This window comes from Meles meles, chromosome 7 (assembly GCF_922984935.1).
Source record: "Meles meles chromosome 7, mMelMel3.1 paternal haplotype, whole genome shotgun sequence".
Classification (NCBI taxonomy): domain Eukaryota; kingdom Metazoa; phylum Chordata; class Mammalia; order Carnivora; family Mustelidae; genus Meles; species Meles meles.
In genome coordinates, this window is record NC_060072.1 from 96,246,287 (window position 1) to 96,268,427 (window position 22,141).

Sequence of the window (22,141 nt, forward strand, 5' to 3'; positions counted from 1 at the left end):
CTAAGTGCCCGAGGAGAGGGGCAATGCAGAGAAGGCTGACAATTGAGGTCATCTTGACCTTGGCAGGACCTCTTTTTAAAATGGACAAGGGCAATGGTGCCCCCTGGTGGCTAAGGGTAAGTGGGAATATGCAGTCTAAACTTCAACTGAAACTGCCTACTTCAGTCAGTCTCCTGTATTTAACGGGTAATACCTTAAATATTGAATACTTACAATTTCTACGTACTATCTAAATGTGGTACACGCCTTATCTTAATTAATTCTCACAACAACAACTCTAAGGGATGTAGATAATAGGATCTCTATGGAGCAGAAAACCGAGGTTTAGATAAAGTATCCTGCTGAAGATCATAGTTCGAAACTGGCCTAAAGCTGTATCTTAACTACTAAGCTGTACTGTATATATGATGACTGTGAATTATCAGCTGCAACTCTAAGTCATTGTTAACTGTCTCATGGGCATGCCAGCTCAGTGTGTTCTATAAAGTATTTTATAAAATAAGAACTGTAGTCTTACTTATCTATAAAACTTTTGTACATTCATACCTGAAAATACATGATAAATCATGACCCTCCCAGAATATATACAGGTAGGAAAGACAAACAGCACCTAAAGTGACCAGGGGTAGAAGGGGCTTCTTATTACAAGGAATAATCAGTCTGGAGAAATAGCCTGAAGGAGGTATGATGCCTTTTCACTATTATTAGAGTCAGAGGGCATGTGTTCAAACTTGGGAGGTAGTTTTCAAACAAATAAAAGTACTAGTGTACACAGGCATTGGGGACTACATGGAGACTCCACTATAGGGAGTGAAATGTAGCAGAAAGACCACTGGCCCAGGGATAAGATGATCACTAAGATTGAAGTCTTGGCTCCCCAAGACACAATCCCTTTGAGCTTAGTTTCTTCATCTGTAAAATGGGAGTAACATCTATTTCTTAGAATTGCAAAGATTAAATAAGGTGTATGTGCTTGTTATAGGAGGATTCACCATATACTAGTCCTTTTACCCTTGCTATTCATCCGTGTCCTCTATTTAAAGGATAATCTTGTCCCTGCTCTGAATCCTTTTTAATAGCATAAAAACCCTCTAAACCTTATTTTTTTTTATTTTTAAAAGATTTTATTTATTTGAGTGATTTGAAAGGGAGAGAGAGCATGAACAGGGAGAGAGGGAGAAGCAGGCTCCCCACTGAGCAGGGGCCTGATGTGGGGCTCAACGCAGGACCCTGGGATCATGATCTGAGCCGAAGACAGACGCTTAACAGACTGAGCTACCCAGTTGCCCATAAAACTTTTAAAGAACTAGATTTTCACATAATAAATAATTAAATAATAGTCATATCCATATCTCATTTAATACTATCTCTGAGGGTGTTTCTTTAAGTTCAAACATTTTACTGATAAACTCATTTAGAAGATATCTAAAGCTTAAGGTGTAATCAGGTATGCAAAGTTACTATTTGGTCTACCAAATGATGGGCTAGAATTATTTGTTGTAGGGAACCTCCAGAAGGGTTCAGATAAATTGGTGGATTCCTTGTGGTAACCTGTGATATGAATAAAGAGCTGTGCAAACTATATCCTCCTAACTGAGGATCAAGTCAAGGACAATAATGTCCACTCTTCCCTAGGTAGGACACACCCCTGTGTAGCAATGGCAAAGATACTTGGGCTAAAGAGTTCTTAATAGCTGTGTCTTGACAGACTAGTGAGGTGTATCACTATTAATTTATTGTCAACTAACAGTATTTTATTAAAACTTGTAAAGAATTTACTTTTTTGTACATTAAAACAATTTTGAGTTTCCTATTAGAGTACTCTCAGACTTCTGATAAGCTTTCTGATGGAAGAGTAAGTTTTCAGACACAAAACAATGGACAGAATCCTGGGTATACTCACAGGGGTATGAAGCATGTGAACATTATTCACATGCAACACAGGAGAAAAAATGGTTAGTGACAGCTGGTCTGGAAAATGGACTTGACAGGATATAGCATTTCTTGTGTCTGATGAGAGAAGAAGGAATTAACACTAGACCCTGAGTTTAATTGTCAACTAATATCAGGATACTTGCTCTGAACTAGTTCATGTGTTAGATTTCATAGGGATTTGTGGTACAAGAAAGCTTCATTGAACCTGTTCACTTTGTGTACCAGGCTTAGTGCAAGGTATTAAGAGAAAAAAAGATTTAAAATAGAAGCTACTTTACACCTCTATTTGATCAGACTGACACTTGGGAACATTAGCTTATTGATCCAATTTCGCCACTACAGAACTTCAGGACCGGTGGTATCTCTGGGCTTCAGTTTCTTCATCTGTAAAATGGGCAGAGGTGAACTAGATGACCTGCGAAGCCTCTTTAGAGTCTAAATCGTGTAATTTTAAAAGTCTTCAAAATGTTTATTCAGGTGTTCTTTCCCTGAGGCATTCCTGGGATAGAAATGTTCCATTCCAAACCCTGAGACAGACACACCTCTGGATCAGAGGTGTTTAGAAGCTCCTCAAAGAAGGTAGCATCCCTATAGGTTTTCATCCCTATGCAGTACAGAATCTCTACACACAAAAAGTGGGGACAGACTTACAGTCCAGGGTGACAGATGGAGATGATAAAGGTATACTTTAGTGTTGCAGTTGGCATCAAGATCTAAAAGCTTAGGCTAGCAAGCAAGGGCCTTCATTAAATAACACTCCTTACCTCATCTCTCCCTATCTGATAGAGCCCTTACGTTTCAGATGAGTTGATCATATCCATTTCCCCTTTCTGTCTGCTACTGCTGATCCCTCCATCTGGAAGGGCAGGGAGGGGAGAATAATGCATGTCCGTTATTTCAAGACCAAGCTCTGTCTTACTTTATATTTCATCGGTATAAATACAAGTAATTTCTAGAATCCCATACTACCACACACTTACCTATGTTCCCTTGCTTATTCACAGAAGCTCCTCTTCTCGCCAAGGTTAGTCTCTAAACACATGGTACTGAGTAAGCACTGGTAAGTGCTTATGTAGTTTGTGAGTCCAGCAGGAATCTCAGATGGCAAAAGAAAGCAAGCCTCAGACTCCTCCTACCTTCATGCTTTTCAAATACTTCACCATTTCCAAAGCTCCTCCTTCCCTTCCCTTCCCTATTGGGAATCTCCTATCTTTAAGCTTAATATGAGGATTGATTCTGGGTATGAAAAGACAACACAGTTCATACTTTTGGTTTCACAATTTGTCAGTTCATTTCAGTAAAAACATAATATAAAAGGCATTGCCACCCTCTTCCCCTCCTGGGGGTGATCCATCAAGCCTGTCAGTCTGGGCCGCTCCAGTAGTTCATAGCTCATCATGCGATATGTGCAGGGCATGGTCACATAGATCTGCAAATAGCACATAACAGTTTGAAGGAAAATGCCACTCTCATACCGATATATGCCCCTATCGAGAAAATACCCAAAACCAAACTAGCACACACCAACCATCATTTCTCAGAGCATATCCTTTTCAATGACAAAACATTCCCACTATCCTCTCACCTGTAGCTCAGGTGAGGGAGCCACAAATTCTGAAAGCTGACAGGAAGAGAATGGAGAGGAAGAACCCAAGTCCCTAAGGCATAAGTAATAGAAGCCATGTCTGGAGCTACTATCAGAGAATGGGGCATGGGGGCAGGAGGTGGAGGAACATGCTAGGGAATGTGCCGGGTTCCAAAGGGCTGTGAGGACTGGCAGTAAAATGAGAGTAATTTACCTGTTCGTTTACTACAAAGTTTGTCTTTAACATTGTCAGCCTCTCGGGAAAAGAATTCAATGAGTTCATCCTCATATTCCTCCACAATGCTCTCACACTGTCAACCCAAGGGAGAAATGAGTGAGAGAGGGCAGCAAGAAGAAGCCTCCAGGGAGGAAGAGGACGTTAGCACAGCTTGCCACTTGGGCTCTCCAATAACTCCCCGAATCTTCAAAAACCAGCTACCCACTCCCAAAGCTCACCGCAAACTTGAGAGTGCCACTGATGTCTGAATCAATTCGGATGCCCTGTAGGTCCAGTTCATTGGATTCTCCATTCCGGCCCACTACACGTACGTAGTTCTTGCGGTGGGTGGAAGGGTCAATCTGCTCCCCATACTCCTTCATCCGGTCACATACCTCCTCTAGCAGCTCTGTGAGGTGAGCCTCTGAGCGAGCATAAGGCACCTAGAAATGTCCTCAGCCTTGGGTCACATTCTTCTACGTCTGTACGTTAGTAATTTATATCCTTACTTTTCCTTCCAAATCTAGTTCGATCAACTTATTCTAGAAAGCCCTCCTTAATTAAAAACAACAGAGTTCATCTGTATAGTTCCAAAGTGCTTTCAAATATATGATCTTATTTTTCCTCATATACTAGATGTAAGCTAATGGTTTTATTTCTTTGTATTAAATGAGACTAATACCTATCCTCAACAGGAGCATTAGAGAGGTAGTATAGGCTTTGAGGATAACAATTATTAAAGCATCTCACAAACACTGTAGCCTTAAGTTTTCTTTATATACTGCTCACTAGATACAGCTTTGTGTATTTGTGTTATGTTTTCAACTAAAACACAGATTTCCTAAATACGAGGATAAGACCTTCTCTTTCTATTTTGAATGAATGTACATAGACGATTATGCCATAGTGAAAACATGAGTGACATGAATGAAGGATGTGGAGAAGGGTGCTGATCTGGGTTTGCTGACAACCAACCACAGCAGAAATAAAGTCTTAAGGTTTGGGACCAAGAAACACGTGCATAGGGTAGAAGCCTCTTACAAATGAGACAGCCTTATCTTTTAGCTACCTCTCTGGGTCAGTGTTTTCTTCACTTCTATTAAACCAAGGTTCTTAATTAATTGAGTTCTCATTCAAAGTCCGAGTGAGCTACTTTATTTGGGGGAAGAAAACAGTTACCTCCACCACTGACTGGCTGCCATCAGGATTAATTCGGAAAGAGCCCATCTGAATGGTCTTCTTGGGATCCACCTGGGCAATTTCCCACTCTAGTTCATCCACCAGAGCCCTGCAAGCTGGTGGGAGGGGAGAGAAAGGAGAAGGGAGGAAAGGAGAAAGGAATCACCAGGGATTTCCATTCATCCTTCTCCCAGGCCCTGGATTTCATGCTCTCCCAAGGCTCTGTCTTCCCCACCCTCCTTCTCTCACTTTTTCTCTTTGTCCCCTTACCTCCACAGTGTAGATCCTGGCTCCTTCGAGCCCAGGCAGTTCCCAGCAGGGCCCCCAGAAGCAGGGCCAGACAACCCCAGCCTTTCATCTTTAGCGTAATGGGGTTGCTCCACCTGGGTTTGGGTTGGAATAAAACATAGGTGTGAGCAGCCGGCTCCATTACCCAACCCCCATCCCTCATCCCAAGGCCTACAAAGGCCTCACTGTGACTCTGGCTCTACTTTTCAGGAAATGGCCAGGACACAAAGGGGCTCCTCTGTTCCCAGCGCCTGAGGACTCGGATTCCCCCCGGCGGTGAGTGAGCGCGCGACCTAGGGAATTGGGGCTCAGTCCCAGACTCTACGTCGACAGGTGAGTCCCCAGATGTTGGTACTTCAGCGTCGGCTGCCTAGGGCTTACAGGTTATGGGGCAGCTGCGGAACGGAGGCTGGCGATTAAGCGAGGACAGCAGGCACAGAGGACCTGCCGGCAAGAGAAGCAGCGAGGTGGAGGGCGGGAGAAGAGTACTCAATAATGGGCCTATGTGGACCCACCACCTTAGATTACTGCATCCCCACCTCCAGCCCACGAGCTACTTCCCGTGCGGACCAGCCCCCTTTCTAAGGACGCCGCCATTGCCTTCGCTTCAGTCCATCCCTGACACTTAGTGCCACTCGCACCCGTCCCACCTCTGCTCCCAGGGCCGCCGCCGTGGCCCAGGCGCTCGAAGACGACCGGACTCTCACTTTAGCTCCGGACCCTAGCACCTGGCTGCTGGGGAGCGGGGCTGTCCAGGCTTCTCCAGAGCGCTCCGGCACTTTCCAGGCACGGGTGCCCCAGCGACTGCCTGACCCAGCTCCCCGCACTCTACGCGGGCGCCTAAGCGGGGCTCCGATGCGCGGCAGTGAGAGTCCCACACCGGAGACCGACCCCAAACCCGCCCCTCCAAACTCTCGCGCGAACAGGCAGCTCAGGAGGGGCTTCCAGGCAGCAAGGACCCCGGCGGATCGCAGAAGGACCCAGACTTGCGTGGCGAGCAGCTCCACGTGACCACCAGGGGTCAGCCGAAGAATAGGAGTGGCCTGAAGCAAGGACAGAGCGCGGCGTGGCGTAAAGAGGCGGTCTGACGCGCGCGTCTGTCAGTCTAGGTGGGCTAGGACCTTCCAAAAGAAAGGTGCGCTGGGGCGGGTGAGAAGCCCTGGTTTCAATAGTCAGGAAACTACATCTCCCAGGAAGCACCGCAGCACTACACGGATCCTGTTAGTATCTACAGGTCTCAAGATAACCTGAAACCTGTTGTCAGCTTCCCCAACTTTCCTTTTGCAATGTTAACGAGGAAACCATACTTTATGTCTTAAAAGAATCCGGCCTCAGGGCACTGGGCAGCCACAGCAAAGACCTAACATTGTGGAGGAAAGACATAATTGTATTCCTCTAACGTCAAACTTGGACTCCAGAGCTTCACCTTCATTTCTAGGGGGGAATTTGAAAGCTTTGGGGTTTTTCCCCAGTTTTAGAAAACCAATACAAAGAAAGCAGAAGAAGGGTTTAAGTCAGAGCATCCCACACTCCCAGGTCTCTAATGACATAGATAACAGCCAATAATATTTTTGTTTTTATTTTATAAAACATGCAGTTTAAAACAAAATTTTAAAAAATAACAAAATATGGGACAGGAGAGTGGATGGAAGACAGATGCTTCTCAGCTGTCAGCAGGTGTGAAGCCAGCAGCCAAGCTTTGTCTAGGACCCAAAGGCCCTTTTGGCAATGATGGTGTTGGCAACACTGGTTTGCTAGGAACACCAATACTCGATGTTCTGGCCCCTCCAGGCATCCCTCAAGCAGTCAGAGACTTGAGCTGTCCTGAGCTACTGTTGTAAGCCTGTCACTGTCCAGGACTTCAGTCCTTAGCCAACTAGGAACTGAGAGTACTGGTTCCAGGAGCATTTGTTTTGTTTTATGTGGGGTTTTGTTTTTGTTTTTGTGTGGCCTGGATATTAATTAGCCAGGATATTAATGGAGAATACCAATTACTTTCCATTTGGGTCATTTCTAGACTCTGTTTCTGGACTTCTATTTTGCAACGGACGAAAAAGGAATCTGGCTCCTCTTCCCTTTGCAACAACTCTACTGTGTTCCAGTTCTATTAATAGCACCATCTGTAGACCCTGAGCAGGTCCAATTCCGGAAGCGGACAAGGTATAGCCAGCTTGGGAAGCCATCTCCCAGTTCTGGGGCCACAGAACATTGAAGGGAGAGTGGGCAGTTCGCTGGAAGAGGGTGAGGTCAGAGTGCCAACACTGAGGAGAAGACAGCTGCATCTGTCAGAGACAAAACCAAGAGTATTGACTCTTAGGGTGAGTGTAGGAAAAGCAAGAGAAAGAGGGCAAACTTGCCCCAAACATTTTAGAACCAGGAAAAGGAGGTTAGGATCAATGGAGAGTTTCAGTAATCAAATCTACTTCACTGAATGTTGGGAAGATTAAGTGCTTTGTAAACTACTGAGTGCTTTACAAATACAAGGTGGGGGGGTAGTGTTGCTGACATCACCATTATTATTATTATCACCCTGGGTATAATCTTTACATACACAGTCAAAACCCGCCCTGTCCAGTTTCCCTTGTCCCATCCCAGGTCTTACTCTTGGGACTTGTCTGGCCCTCAGGTTCAGGCACCTTCCAGTCCATCTTGCGGCCCTTCTCATAAAGACCCTTGAGCACTTTGTGGAAGGACTCAGGCTCAGTGCCATTTTTGCTTAGCTCCAGATATTTTCGGTAGAGCTGAAGGGCTGTGCGGGCATCCTCAATACTGTCATGGGTTTCCCCTTGAATCTTCAAGTCTGTGGGAATTAGAAGTGAACAGTTTGGGGGCGCCTGGGTAGTTCAGTGGGTTAAGCCTCTGCCTTCGGCTCAGGTCATGATCTCAGGGTCCTGGGATCGAGCCCTGCATCAGGCTCTCTGCTCCGCAGGGAGCCTGCTTCCCCCTCTCTCTCTGCCTGATGCTCTGCCTGCTTGTGATCTCTGTCAAATAAATAAATAAAATCTTAAAAAAAAAAGGGGGGGCGCCTGGGTGGCTCAGTGGATTAAGCCGCTGCCTTCGGCTCAGGTCATGATCTCAGGGTCCTGGGATCGAGCCCCGCATCGGGCTCTCTGCTCCGCAGGGAGCCTGCTTCCTCCTCCTCTCTCTGCCTGCCTCTCTGCCTACTTGTGATCTCTCTCTGTCAAATAAATAAATAAAATCTTTAAAAAAAAAAAAAGTAAACAGTTTGGGACCTAGCAAAGGAACGTAAGACCATGTCCCCTACTCACATCTCCAACTCCCAGTAAACAATAAAAAATTTGACTGCCCCCAAGGGAAAGAGCCAAACACCATCCCTAGTGCAGAGGGATACTGGAGATTCTTAAATCCATAAGTAACTCTCATTACTAACTTAGGGTCCTCCCTACTCCTCTGATGAGCACCAAAGGGGCCTACAAGGTACAATAATACCAACTCACCCAGAAAGTACCAAGCAAGGAATCGCAGGGAAATCATTCGTTTTCGAGGCATGTGAAAGAGATAGACAGTGTCAAGGACTTGGTCCTTAGGCACCTGGCAGAGATAAAAGAGTGAGAGACTGAAGGCAGGCGATCTGTAATTTCCCATTTTCCAAAAGCAAAACATATACCCTCAAGGGCCCACATTCAAAGACTCTTAAAAAAGCCCTGCCCGAACCATGAGGTTGATGACCCGGAAGTCCTTCTGCAGACCATGACCCACAAACTTGACTCCAATGTCTATAAGAAAACGAAGCTTTAAGTAGGTAGACTTGAGAGTTGTGAGGTGCTTAGAGGAAATCTTGGCATCTAGGTCTCCTGGCTTTATCCCCGAATACTGAGTCAAGTAATCCACCACCTAGGCATAAAAAAATGGATAAGCCGCTCAGGAAGTGAGGTGCACAGTCTCCCTCAACCACTCTTCCTGAGGGTCTAGAGCACTCTACATATGCACAAGGTCTGTCTCACTTGCACGTCCATATCCTAATACCTGCTCCTGGGTAGAGATGTAGTCATCAATGAAAGGAATACCCTCATTGGGACCCTGGCCCCGAACACAGGTGATCCTTGCTACTGACATCTGGCTTGGTTTGATGGTAGACTTAGTGCCATCACTGCGTAACTCTGCTTCCTCCTGTGTGACAAGAATTGATAAGAAAATTATGACCCCTAATATCTCCAGAGTTCTGTTCCAACACCACACCCTTTTGGACTTTGTTACCTCATTAAGGGTGACAAACTCAGCATCCAGGCCCACCAGGTCCCCAACCTGTGGCATCTCATTCAGCATCAGTGGAATAAAGGTAGTATGTGTTTTCCGCTGCTTCCGTGCTAGTGAGGCTTCAGCCAGCAGGACACTTGCCTCAATAGGGTTCTTGACTGGAAGGAAAAGTCCAGAAGACAGATGGCTTGGGACAGGGAAGTAATCAGAGGAGGGAAACCCAGATGGCTGACCAGAGACTGGGGTCTATGCTATGATCCCTCAATAACCAAAGCATGTGAGTAAAAAGATCATGGCTGATGAACAGATGGATGGAATAGATCAAATCAGAAAACTATTAAGGAATATGTTATGAAAAAAAACAAAAAAGCAGAGAGGAAAGAATAAGACTTTAGCTCTGGACTTTAGCTTAAAAAATCCAGAAAAATAAAGCTGCAGGGAAACTATGGTTTAAAGACACCAAAAAGGGCCTTAGTAAGGAGTTAACCTCTAAAAGAAGAAAGCTTCACTTGGGGAAAAGAATGATTAGACTGAAAATCATAACCTTAGCCATTTTGATCAGATTTCTCCCCATCAACTCTTCCCCCATTATACCTCAGGATTTCCAAGTTCTAAATTTAAGGCCTGATGAACAGGACTCTCTTTAGTATCCCTGGAAATGTTAACATCATTACCTATCCTAATCTTAACACAATCTCTTCCTAAAGACCAATCTTAATGGCCCACACCCTTTGGTCTACTCTGTACCACTTACTGTTCAAGTTGTATTTGGAATTAAGATTCCTTTTGACGTAATAAAGGATAGCAGGCACTTTCCAATTCATGTCAAACTGCACAGCTTCGTGCTATAAAAGAAAAAGCACTTAATGGCCTACATATATACCCCTTTTCCCTTTTTCCCTAGCCAGAGAGAAGACAGAACTGGGTGCTATTTTTTAATTCTGCTATGCTTATTTTTTTTTTTTAGATTTTATTTATTTATTTATTTGAAAGAGAGAGAGAGAGAGATCACGAGTAGGCAGAGAGGCAGGCAGAGAGAGAGGGAAGTAGGCTCCCTGCTGAGCAGAGAGTCCAACGTGGGCCTCAATCCCAGGACCCTGGGATCATGACCTGAGCCAAAGGCAGAGGTTTAACCCACTGAGCCACCCAGGCGCCCAACGCTTTTTATTCTTTTTTTTTTTTAAAGATTTTATTTATTTATTTGACAGAGAGAGAGATCACAAGTAGGCAGAGAGGCAGGCAGAGAGAGGAGGAAGCAGGCTCCCCGCGGAGCAGAGAGCCCGATGCGGAATGTGTTACAACTAACCTTATCAATAGGTTCAATAAGAAAGTCATTGAAGAGATACCACTGCTGGTGGGTAACACCCTGTGGAGATAAGAGAAAAAAGACTGACGCTAAGGTGACAGCTGGACCACTCTGGCTCAGACCCAAGATAGACACAGACCTGGGACCCCACTATGGCTACTGCCAGGAGTGTCCCTGCCTTGTAGAATCTCACTCACCTCCTTACGCTGGTGGTAGGTCTCTCCGACTTTGATATGAGCCACCAGGCTGCCCCCTGTGCGTGAGTCCAGGATGTGTACCACAGTAGCCATCAGGTCATACACAGAGACACCATGCTCCTCCTCTGCCCTGGCTGGGCCCCACTGTGAGGGGGGTACCCAGGCTGCTAAGCTAAGTTTAAGGATGGGGAAGGAAGGGGAACGGGGAGAGAGGACAGGGAGTTTGGGGTATGGGGATGGGGAGCCAGGGTGGGTTATCTCCATTCTAGCCCATCTATGACTCTTAATACTGAACTGAGTCACTATGGAAAAGACCACAACTGGGAAATACTCGGCTTTATTCCCTTTCTTTTCCCTATACTAAATTCCATCTTCCCCTCGCCCTGCTTCTGTCCCAACCTTCTCTCCCTTATTCCCCTTTCTCCTCCCAGTTGTTCAACAACCTGTATCTCATCCCCATCAGTCCAATTGCAAACGTCCAGCCCTTTGTTCTTGGTTATCTTCATGCGAATGGAGAAAGGAAGCCAGACATTCTTCAGCTCCTCAATGGAGGAACACATCAGCATGCCCTCTGGACTCCCTAGTTCTTTCCTGTCAGGACAAGAGAATTAGGTTTGTTCTAAAATTTAGCCAGTGACAAGAGAAGCCACAGGGTAGCTCAATTCTTTGACTGCTGCCTCAGGCCACACCTACCAATCAGCCAAAGCAAACTCCTTGTTCTTGGAGATTTCCCCACCATGCTTCTTTATTGCCATCTTGAAGGCAACCTGAACACAAAAGAAAAAATATCTGATTCCCAGGGTGCTTGGCTGGCTCAGCTGGTTAAACGTCCGACTCTTGGTTTCAGCTCAGGTGATGATCTCACAGTCATAGAATCAAGCCCCAAGTGAGGCTCTGCACTCAGCACAGAGTCTGTTTGTCCCTCTCCCTTTGCTCCTCCCCCTGTGCTTGCTTGCTCTCTCTCTCGAATGGATAAATAAAGTCTTAAAAACAACAACAACAACTGGGGATGCCTGGGTGGTTCAGTCCTTAAGCATCTGCCTTTGGCTCAGGTCATGATCCCAATGTTCTGGGATGGACCCCCACATCAGGCTCCCTGCTCAGTCAGAAGCCTGCTTCTCCCTCTCCCTCTCCCACTCCCCTTGCTTGTGTTCCCTCTCTCGCTGTGTCTCCGGTCAAATAAATAAATAAAATCTTTAAAAAAAATCGGATTCCCCAGGAACATTAATCATAAACGGAGCACAGAAGGGAGAGAAAACTGAAAAGTACACATAAAGCCCTGCTTCCAGACCTGGTCCTTACCTCGGCCTGCATTCTCCAGAAATCAGCTTCTTTCAAACTGTTCACCTCACAGTTGATAACGAGAATATCTGGCAGATGGCGGATGTTGCGGGTCTGAATCTGAGAGGACAAAACAAACAAGGAATGGCAGGGAGCCTACAGGAAAGGAAGCTGGATGGGAACAGTAAAACCTGGACGTGCACTTCCTAACTGAGGTTCTTCCCACTCCCTATACATCTCTGGGTGGCAGTGCTGACATAGCTCGACCCAGACGAGACCCCAGCCACGTCCCCAAGGCGGGAGGACTCACCGTGGGCTGGTACTTTTCACAGTTGTCACACCAGGCCTGTGTATTCTGCTCCAGGCAGATGCTTCGCTTCAGCACCTGAGCAAAGTCACAGTTCTTCCCGGTTTTATCTGAAGGGAAACCGGATGCTTTGCTCTACATTCTTCCTTTGGCCTACGGTCAGCCCCCCAATACCCTCTCCTTGATGTTACGGGACATCTGGGGGAGGCTTCCCAGCCCAGCTGCAGGGTATTCCACTGGTGCTACCTTCGGGATAGGAGAGTGTGAAGAGCAGGGTGGACGAGGCCCGCACAGTCTCGCTGCCACAGCGGCACAGGCTGCAGTTCTCCATTTCACAGCTGAAGAGCTGCCCGATGACCGAGTCCCCCGATGAGCAAAAGCTGCTAAGAGTGGGAAGGCAGTGCATGCACATGGAGCCAGTGAGGAGAACCCTGAAGTCACAGGGGGGCCTTCACTGTTCAAGGCCTGATTTCATACCTGCCTCCAGCACCTCGATAAGCCTGAGGTACTTCGAGCTCCTGCATGTCCTGATGCATTTGAGTGAGAATAAAGCGATTCCACCTCTGAATAAGCCTGGCCAGATTGCCTTTGCCTGAAGCCTCATCTGAGTCCGCCAGGATCAGACCAAGGGCTGACGCCTCAGGGATGGTGCGGAATGCCCGAAGAAAATTACTGCCCTGGAATCCAGGAAGTGTGTTGGTAAAATGGGGCAATTTTTTCTTTTGTGGCCGTTTGCACAGCAATGTAGATGCCTACTGGGAACTTCCCTTCCCCTTTTATGGTCTCAGGTCTCCAGACACTGACCTGACAAGGGTCACCCCGAGAGAGGTCCAACATGTGGAAGAGGAAGCCCAGCTCACATGCCAGGCAGAACTCCTTCTGGCAAAGATGGTTCTGGATTAGACAGCGAACAGGTTCCAGGAAGTAGAGCACCTGGTGGGGTGGAGGAGAGAGCAAGAGAACTGATGCAGGCAACCGGTACAGGGAGGAAGAGAGATGGGAAGATTAAGGAAGCTGGTGAAGAATACAGAGCAGGAGGCCAGTGAAGAATGGAGTACACAGAGGAGACCTGAAGGCTGTGGAGCAAAAAAGAATAGTGGCAGAGGCCACAGTCAAGTGGGCTTGGCTGGAGAGGCCTGGAGAAAGAGTAGTGGGTGTGGGGCCACAGAGGAGAAAGGCAGTAGTGTTCAAGTTGCAGGCGGACCCACCCTTACCTGGATCATACAGTTACAGTAGGCATTGGGGATGTGGGGCTCCAAGCCAGCAAACAGGGTCTTATTGTAGTGTTTGAAGTCAAAGTCCTCCAGCCCTAGCTTGGAGTATTTGATGGTTACCTGAGGCAGAAACAGTCTAAGCAAGATGAAGATATCCTCAGAGTTTCCCATATCTTCTGAGTAGTCAGAACCTTCCCCAGAACCTCCCTCCTGAGTCCAGGTGGTAGGTGAAGGCGTCTTGACGGAGCCCTTCAGTCCTTTCTCGTTATGACCCCCCTTTCCCCAGGGAACCTTTTCCCACGTCCCAGAGGGCTCCTTCCTTGGTATCCCCAGCACCTTGCGATATTTCTTAGAGACCATGTGGAGATGTGGCTCCTCTTCCCGCCCTATCGGTGACTCAGGGACCTGGCTGAAGCTGTCAAATTCACTGTCTGACTCCTTGAGTCGGTAAGGAATCTAGAATATTTAAGAAAAGGTAATTTTATTGGATTTTTAAAAAAGATTTTATTTATTTATTTGAGAGAGAGAGAGAGAGAGCGCGCGATTAAGGGAACACAAGCAGGGGGAGTGGGGCAGGGCAAGCTCCCTGCTGAGCAGGGAGCCTGACGCAGGGCTTGATCCCAGACCTGAGCCAATGGCAGATGCCTAATGACTGAGCCACCCAGGGACCCCTGGAGTCTTAATTATCTTTGGTATCACCCCACTTTGATCCCAACACTGAACTTTCTGACTTCATGGGGTTTTCAGCAGCCACTGCTTCCCTTTTTTCCCACTGCCACCACCTGACCTTGTCACAGCCAGACAACGATGATGGCTCCCATGCCGGGCTCTGCACATTCACTCTGTCCAACATTCCACCACCAAACTCTCCCAAAATGCCTATTTCAGTGCATCAGTTCTCCCACTATACACTGGTATCAAGGCTTCACAAATGGGCCCTTTCTAACCTTAATGCCTTGCGCTTTCCCAAAACCAGCCACCACTGTAGGCAGACTGGTCCCAGCACAGTCCCTATCAAACATGCCTTTCACAGTTAGGCTTCTTGAGACCTTTGCTAACACTCATCTCTCATCTTGAACGTGTTCCCATATTACTTTCTACTTACCCATCTTTCACCTTTCCAGCTCAATATATTCACCTTTTTCGGTATGTCTTCCCTGACCACTCTGGCCCAGAGTAACACTTTCCCTCCAGATGGCCCCTGGCACTAAACTAACATTCCTTCCGCATTTCACCAGAGAATATAAATAACTTGTTACAGACAGGTCTTATCTTTACCAACCAAGTACTAAACTTCTTAACAGCGAAGACTATCTTCTGTGTCTCTGAATCCTCCCTAACACCTGGCATGGTACCTTCAATTCAGTAGGCCTCAAAAAACCTTCACTGACTGACCTAAAACTGAAAACTGCTGAGGACTAGTAAAGAACCAAGACAGGAGAAATGCCAGGGTTAGGGCTGACCCTCTCCCCTCTGAACATACCTGATTGCGCAACCGGGTGCGGGGGTTGGGTGCATAGCCAATGAAGCCCACCTTCTTCATGGTGCGGAGAATCTCTGCATCCACAGGGGGCGCTCGCCTGTAATGCAGTACAGTTCTAGGCCTGACGGTTGTGGGGTCTGCCCATCAAATCCCCAACCCCCAAGGAGCCAGAAAAAAAGATAATGAAGGCAGTCAAAAATCAGGAAAGACGGCTACTCCAACAGGGCTTGCTGAGAATCCTGGTATCCTGGCCCTTCCCCACTCCCTCCTTTTGGCCCAGATGTAAGGTACAACCTGGGAGCTGGAGCGGAGTTGGCAGCAGGCCAGTCAGAGAGAAGTGTGTCAGTGGTGAGCGGGACAGGGATGAGGGAAAGAGGCAGCAGGTCCTGGCTCCAGTCCAGAGGAGGCAGTGAGTCCACGAGACAGGGCAAAGCAAACTCGGTCTCACGGGAGTAAGGGTTGAAGGAAGGCTCAGGGGAATCAGTCCAGAGGTGCACACAGCCCTCAGAATCCCCAAAGGCCAGGGCCTGCTTGCTGGCTGATACATCAAACGTCATTAGCAGAGGCCCCACAGGATTCACATGAAAGATGTCTGCTGGGTTGGCAAGGCCTGTGGGCTCACAAAACTGGCACTGCCCTAGAAGAGAGGAGGAAGCTCAATGAGCCCTGGAAGTTGAAAGGGGGCCATCCTCTTATGCCCTGGTATCAAGGAAAGATGGCGCCTAAGTTCATGCCTAGAGATACAAAGAAGACCACCTGATGATGCCTTCCCATAAACCACAGGCAAGTCCGGTACCAGTAAAGGCAGTTCTAAAGTTGATTTGCCTGCTCCACCTTTATCTTGTTCTGTGTTCTTTACGTGGAGGGAGAAAATGGAAGTCCTAATCTCTGGCCAAACCTAAGCATGGTCCTGACAGCCCACTGAAAGGTTACTGTTTCCGGGGAGGTTCCTAGGAGTACAGGCCTTCCGGTGCCTACTTCTCCTTCACTCATCAACGCCCCCTACCCCTCCCTACATCCCTTCCTACCTGACTGGGAGATGATAGCAAGTCGAGAAGTATAGGTGGGGATGAAGCGCAAGAAGGCAGGATCCACATGTACTTGAAGGGGTGTGATGGCGCGCATCATGCGCAGATCATACACCTTGAGGAAACGGTCACAGGCCAGGCCGGTGAGGCGGCTGGAGAAGCCGCAGGCGGCCAGCAGGTTGCCATGCACATCAAAATCTGACAGACTCCCTGAGAAAGCATCGAACTCATGCTCCACCTTAAAAGTACGGAGGTCTCGCAGGGAAACCTGAAGAAGAGAGGACTTCGTTATCCTCCAACACTGGCATCATGAAAGGTACCTGCCACCTACCTCACCCTGTGAGGCCCCCGCCCAAAGAACTAAAGCTCTAGGATATGGGCAATCAAAGCACAGGAAAGGCAGAAAGAGAAGCCAAGAGCTAGAAGGGACCCCCAAGAGAACTCTTGTTTATTCTTGTGCCTTGAAGGTATCTAGTTACAATAGAGATCATCAGGTTGAAAGATAATCTAGTACACTGCGGCTGAGGAGGAACTCTGTTCATTTCTTCAGTTCCCCCACCCCAACTATGGCCCCAGCGTTGAGGGAAAGGAAGAGCCCAAGCACATGTCTGATGAAACAGGGCCTTGTGGTAGGAGGAAACACAGAACCGAGTCACCTTGCCAGACGTGTGGCCACAGAAGAAGAAGCGATTTGTCTGTCTCATAATAGTGACTCCAGGCGTCTCAACTGCATACTGGGGAGGAAAGCAGGAAAAACCAGTGAGAATAATTCTTCCCACAGACCAAAGGAACAGAAAGGTCACACATACACTTAGTCATGTTCCCAGCTCAGGCATATCCCCAGCCTCCCAAAAGTCTCAGACCCTGCCTGGGTCTTTCCTGCCCCAGGCGTGTACCTTCTGAGTCTCCTGGACAGTGTTAAGGTCAATCTCCAGTATGTGGTTCTGCAGCCCACCGACAAGCAGAGTGCTGCTGTCAGTCAGCAGGAGACTGTGCATATCCTCACTCTCATCTAGCCTGTGGCAGAGAGAAAAGGCTAAGGGACCAGGTCCTCAAAAGCTTCCAATCCTTTAGCCTTCCAGTTCTAGGAGGGACCCTCTTTCCCAGTCCAGAGCTGAGCAGCCACTTACAGGTAATCAAATATAATGAGGCCCCCACGGGCCATATACTTGAGGTTGTTCTTGGTGAGAAAAAGGATACCATTTTCTAGGCTCTGGATCTGTCGAATGTCATCACTGCCATTGACCTGAAAAGATGAGTAACGCTCCAAGGCTGGGCTGAAAAATGAAGTAGCATGGCCCTGTTGGGGGAAAAAAGATGAGACACACCCTGAATGGATGGGCAGGGCCATCCCAGATACAGGTCAGGGACTGGACAGTCAGCGTTCAGCTTTCTTCCATTCTTGCTTGGCCTTTCTGGTTTGCAGCCCCCAAGGCATAAGCCTGGGGACCAATCTAAGTGATAAAGACATTGATGATACTATCTGTGTTCGTTTAATGCCTTACAAAGTACTTTTGTAAACTCTACCTCAATTTTTTTTTTAAAGATTTTATTTATTTATTTATTTGACAGACAGAGTTCACAAGTAGGTAGAGAGGCAGAGAGAGGAAGGAAGCAGGCTCCCTGCTGAGCAGAGAGCCCCATGTGGGGCTCGATCCCAGGACCCTGGAATCATGACCTGAGCTGAAAGCAGGGGCTTTAACCCACTGAGCCACCCGGGCGCCCCAACTCTACCTCATTTTATCCTCACAATGACCCTGCTGAATAGGTAATGGCTCGGTTGGTTAGAACAGTTTCAGGTAAAGGACATGGGTCCGTCCCTTCCTCCACTGGCTTTCTGATATTCCAGAGTCAAGTCTCAATCTCTATTAGCCATCTGGGAAATGTGTACTGTGGGTCACAGGCTGGAACATAGAGAATATGAAACTCATTCCACCCTTAGCTCCTATGACATCATTCACTACTGGTTTCTCTCCTGACTCTTAACTCATACCTTCTCCTTATGTGCTTCCCTTCAGACCACTCTTGAAACATGGCTATACCCAGTTCACTATTTTCTCATTAGTCCTCCTAGGTAATCTCATCCACTCTCAAGGTTTTCACCATCCATGTTTTTAAACTGATGGATCCTAACTCCCTTCTCTAGCCTAGACCACTGCTGCAAGCTTCAGACTTATACATTCAAATACCTACTAAATCTCTTTTTAGATAATTCCATGAGAACCCTAAATTCATTACATTCCCAGTTAAATTTGTTATTTTTATCTCATCTCAATTCTTAACTATATTCCTTATGGTACCATGACCCGTGTAATGGACTAAGTCACTGGTAGTCAATTTAAGTCTTGTTTACTTCCTAAATATTTCCCAAATCTGTTCCCATGTACGTATCTCTACAGTGCTTCATTCAGGCCTTCATATTCTATGTGAATTGTTACAATAACCTACAACTGATCTCATGGAGTCCTGCCCTGTCCCCCTTAAACCAAAGTCTCTACTTCTACCTTGGCACTCTAAGATGTAAACCTAACCTGGATCCTAATTTATCCTAATCTGGATAAAAAATCTTCAGTGGTGTGAAGGATCAAGTCCAAGCACTCTTAACACAGCATACGAGGTTTTTCTAGAATGTTTTTCCCCCAAATAGCTACATGGCTTCCTCTCTCCCTTCTAGGGGACTTAGAATGGACAGTGTAGCCTGTATTCAGGTCTCTATTTAAATGTGGCTTCATCAGAGAGACCTTTCCCTGACCAACTATCTAAAACAGTAACACCTCCCACCTTCATTACCTCAACCCCCTTACTCCACTTTATTTTCCTTAGAGATACTAAATAACACTTAATGTATTATAAATGTATTTTTGTTGCCTTATTAAATGTTCATTCTAAACCTGACCACAGAGCAAGGTCTAGCACTTAGTAGGTGCTCAAAAAACACTAGTTTAATGAAGTCATGTCTATCTCTTCACCTTTCTCTCCCAGTGCGGTAAACCCTCATTGCTTTATATATAGTTTATATAGTATAGTTCCTGTACTCTGCAATCACATTGTGTAAGTATCTTGGAAATCTTTATCCTGTTGCTTTGGCCAAGACAGCATTTTCCCCTCTTCTTCGCCTGATTCCTACTCACCTCTCAAAAACTCACTTCAGGTGTCATTTCCTTCTGGAGGCCCTCTGACCCTTCTCTACCCAGTACATATATATATACTGGCACTTAGTAGTTTATAGCTTATTTCTTGTATCTTATTTCTTATATTTTAATTCACTAATTAATAAGTGAAACAGTTTAGTTTCTTCTAAAGTATCATGAAGGTATCTGTTTATGTATCCTTTTTTCCTCATTGTTTTATAAATTCCTTGAGAACAAGGATTATGTTTTATTCAGCTTTATTCCGTGGGGCTAGCATAACAGTAAAGACTGCCTACTGAAATGAATGTATTATCAAAAAAGCTCATTCTAGGGGCGCCTGGGTGGCTCAGTGGGTTAAGCCTCTGCCTTTGGCTCAGGTCGGGGGCTCTGCTCAGCAGAGAGTCTGCTTCCCACCCACCCCCCCACCTGCCTCTCTGCCTACTTGTGATCTCTCTCTCTCTGTCAAATAAATAAATAAAATCTTAAAAAAAAAAAAAAGCTCATTCTTTCTAATGGGAAAAGCAAAATTCATGCTCTAGGGAAGGTAAATTAGCAAACCAAGGATAACATGTTATTTCTTACAAAGTCTTGGGCTCCCTAGCATATTGGCAATATAGATACACATTTTTTAAAAAAATTAACATTGATAACTGCTCTCTTAAAGACTAAAATCAGCCAGAGAAGACAAAATGATTCCATGTAAGGTAGCAGAAACACATGTTAAACATTCTATAATTTAAAAAATGGGGGGCGCCTGGGCAGCTCAGTGGGTTAAGCTACTGCCTTCGACTAAGGTCATGGTCTCAGGGTCCTGGGATCGAGCCCTGCATCAGGCTCTCTGCTCAGCGGGGAGCCTGCTTCCCCCCTCTCTGCCTACTGCCATCTCTTTCTGTCAAATAAATAAAATCTCTTTTTAAAAATGGAAAACAGAAGAGGGTTATTAGAGACTGGATTTGACTACAGACTAACCGATGGGTACAGTTAACAAGATTAATCAAAACTTGGAAGGGGCAAATAGTGGTAGAAATAAGACAACTCCTATTTCTTTGGAAAAGAACGCCTATGTAACTTCTCCCTGGATCCTATGGTTCCTTTCACTCCCCTCCTCCTAACTTAGAGACCTAACTAACTAACTCTCATCACCTCAACTCAGTCTGGTTCCCAGTAAAACAGCTGCCCTTGGGCTAAAACCAGGTAAAAGACTTCCAACAACTCCTTTCATCCCTTACAAAGGGGTACAGTTCTTACCCCGTGGCTTCCCACCCACAGCATCTCCTCGTGCAAGTCAAAGTGGGAGACGGAGACAGGCACACCCACTTCAGCGACCACACTGTGCAATTCAGAGTAGACACCTTCCATTATGTGCACTGACTCCTGGACGGGAAGAGCCTCCAAGGCCACCCCCTCCGGATCCAGCTCCACATTCTGTAGCAGACTTGGGTTCAGATGGGCATCCAGGACAGGGTCCAGGGCAGAATGCATGGCTGGGGCATACTCTGCCAGTCCAGGGTCCAGACCCTCGAAGTTCATGATGACGATGGCAGATTAGACCCTTGTCACACCCTCCCTTGCAACAGCCCCTTAAGAGGCCTGACCCAACCTTCAGCAGAACAGCACCAGTGGGCCTAGAATGGACATCCTGGCCTGCAAAGGGAAAGAGGCAGCTGAGTCAGTGGCAGGCCCTAGTATTTGTATTTAGCGTGTTCTCGATTATCTGGGCAGGAGGGAGATGACGCAGGCAGAGGTGAGAAGGTCAGGTAGGGGATGAAGCAGGCAGGAAGGGGAAGGGCAGCAGGGGTAGAGATGGAAGTCTTGTCCCTTTTTCTCCTCTAGGCCCTCTGTACTCCCTACCACCCCCACTATCTAACCTAACACTTGACTTCCATCTCCCTTCAGGCCTGCTCACTTGCCTGGTTCACCCAGAACCATCAGTGGAAAGAGCAGCAACTGCGGGACAGGAGTTAGGCAGAGGGGCTAAGGTGCTTGTTTCCCAAAATTAGGGATGAGGGGTAGGGGATTGGTAGGTGAGAACGAGAAGTCAGTTTCCCAGAATCCTCTGCATGTTACCCAGGATTCTCCAGGGAAAAATAAGAATGTCCAGTTACCCACAATTGGGGCGGGGGTGGGGGGACATGATGAAAATGCCTAGTTACCCACAATTCTCTAGGGGAACCAGAGAAATCAATTACCCAGAATTCTTCCCAGGCAGCGGGGAGGGGAGGGATTAGGGCAGGGGTCAGATGTGTTCTTGGGATGCTTATGGGGATTGGGTCATTACCAAGATTTCTCCATGGCGGATATTTTGGAGCGCGTGGAATTAAAACGAGTAGGGGGAGAGAAAGCGCCGTCACCTCCGCGGGAAATTCCAGTTTCCCCAATTCTCCCCCGCGCCTGACGCTCAACCAAACCCTAAGGCGGAAAGGACGTCGCTCTCCCAGTCAGAGCTTCCAATCAGGAAGGGCGTGGAGCTCACCTAAGCCAATCAGAAGGATCCAGGTACAGACGGCTCCGCGAGAAGACGCGCGACGTAAGGGCTGGGCAAAGACAAGGTTACGGGCCGCCGGTGGGGACAAACGGTGTCAGACACTGGCCGTATCTGGTGTAGTGAAACGTAGCCTTTTCTCGTTAAAGCTTTCTTTGAGCAAAACTGGAGAACTCGCTTGGAAACCGACCTTTCATACTCCCTAGAACTTTAGAAACTCTAGAATTAGGAACGCCCAAGGTAAAGTACTGGGAATTGTCTGCTGGGTATTCCCAGCATGGTCCAGTCCA

General features: G+C 47.0%; 2 protein-coding genes across 6 annotated transcripts; both read right to left on the bottom strand.

The window, feature by feature from the left end:
- Positions 1-1,370: 1,370 nt before the first annotated feature.
- On the bottom strand, positions 1,371-6,219 carry CNPY2 (canopy FGF signaling regulator 2). 4 transcript variants are annotated; one of them, XR_006819596.1, is made up of 7 exons: positions 5,855-6,217; positions 5,187-5,299; positions 4,917-5,032; positions 3,977-4,180; positions 3,735-3,831; positions 2,916-3,364; positions 1,371-2,791 (listed from the first exon to the last, which is right to left on the bottom strand). XR_006819596.1 is itself a non-coding variant. In XM_046011221.1 (7 exons), the coding sequence occupies exons 3-7, from the start codon at positions 5,272-5,274 to the stop codon at positions 3,321-3,323; spliced, it is 549 nt and encodes a 182-aa protein (XP_045867177.1). In that variant the 5' UTR covers positions 5,275-5,299; positions 5,586-5,648; positions 5,855-6,219; the 3' UTR covers positions 1,371-3,320. The 4 variants fall into 4 exon arrangements, 3 of the variants coding, with proteins under 3 accessions (XP_045867177.1, XP_045867178.1, XP_045867176.1); XM_046011221.1 differs by adding an exon at positions 5,586-5,648 and having other exon boundaries at positions 1,371-3,364; positions 5,855-6,219; XM_046011222.1 differs by having other exon boundaries at positions 1,371-3,364; positions 5,912-6,219.
- Positions 6,220-6,767: 548 nt separating this feature from the next.
- PAN2 (poly(A) specific ribonuclease subunit PAN2) lies at positions 6,768-21,777 on the bottom strand. Of its 2 annotated transcripts, none has more exons than XM_046011212.1 (26): positions 21,648-21,777; positions 20,618-21,013; positions 17,369-17,538; positions 17,135-17,255; positions 16,895-16,972; positions 16,239-16,506; positions 15,505-15,847; positions 15,211-15,307; positions 14,064-14,183; positions 13,728-13,847; positions 13,318-13,446; positions 12,991-13,190; positions 12,760-12,893; positions 12,517-12,623; positions 12,228-12,326; positions 11,619-11,692; positions 11,369-11,516; positions 10,926-11,069; positions 10,729-10,788; positions 10,177-10,267; positions 9,423-9,580; positions 9,192-9,335; positions 8,880-9,059; positions 8,663-8,756; positions 7,807-8,004; positions 6,768-7,486 (listed from the first exon to the last, which is right to left on the bottom strand). In XM_046011212.1, exons 2-26 carry the CDS (start codon positions 20,897-20,899, stop codon positions 7,452-7,454), a joined length of 3,594 nt encoding a protein of 1,197 aa, XP_045867168.1. In that variant the 5' UTR covers positions 20,900-21,013; positions 21,648-21,777; the 3' UTR covers positions 6,768-7,451. The 2 variants fall into 2 exon arrangements, with proteins under 2 accessions (XP_045867168.1, XP_045867167.1); XM_046011211.1 differs by having other exon boundaries at positions 12,760-12,896.
- Between the last annotated feature and the right edge of the window lie 364 nt (positions 21,778-22,141).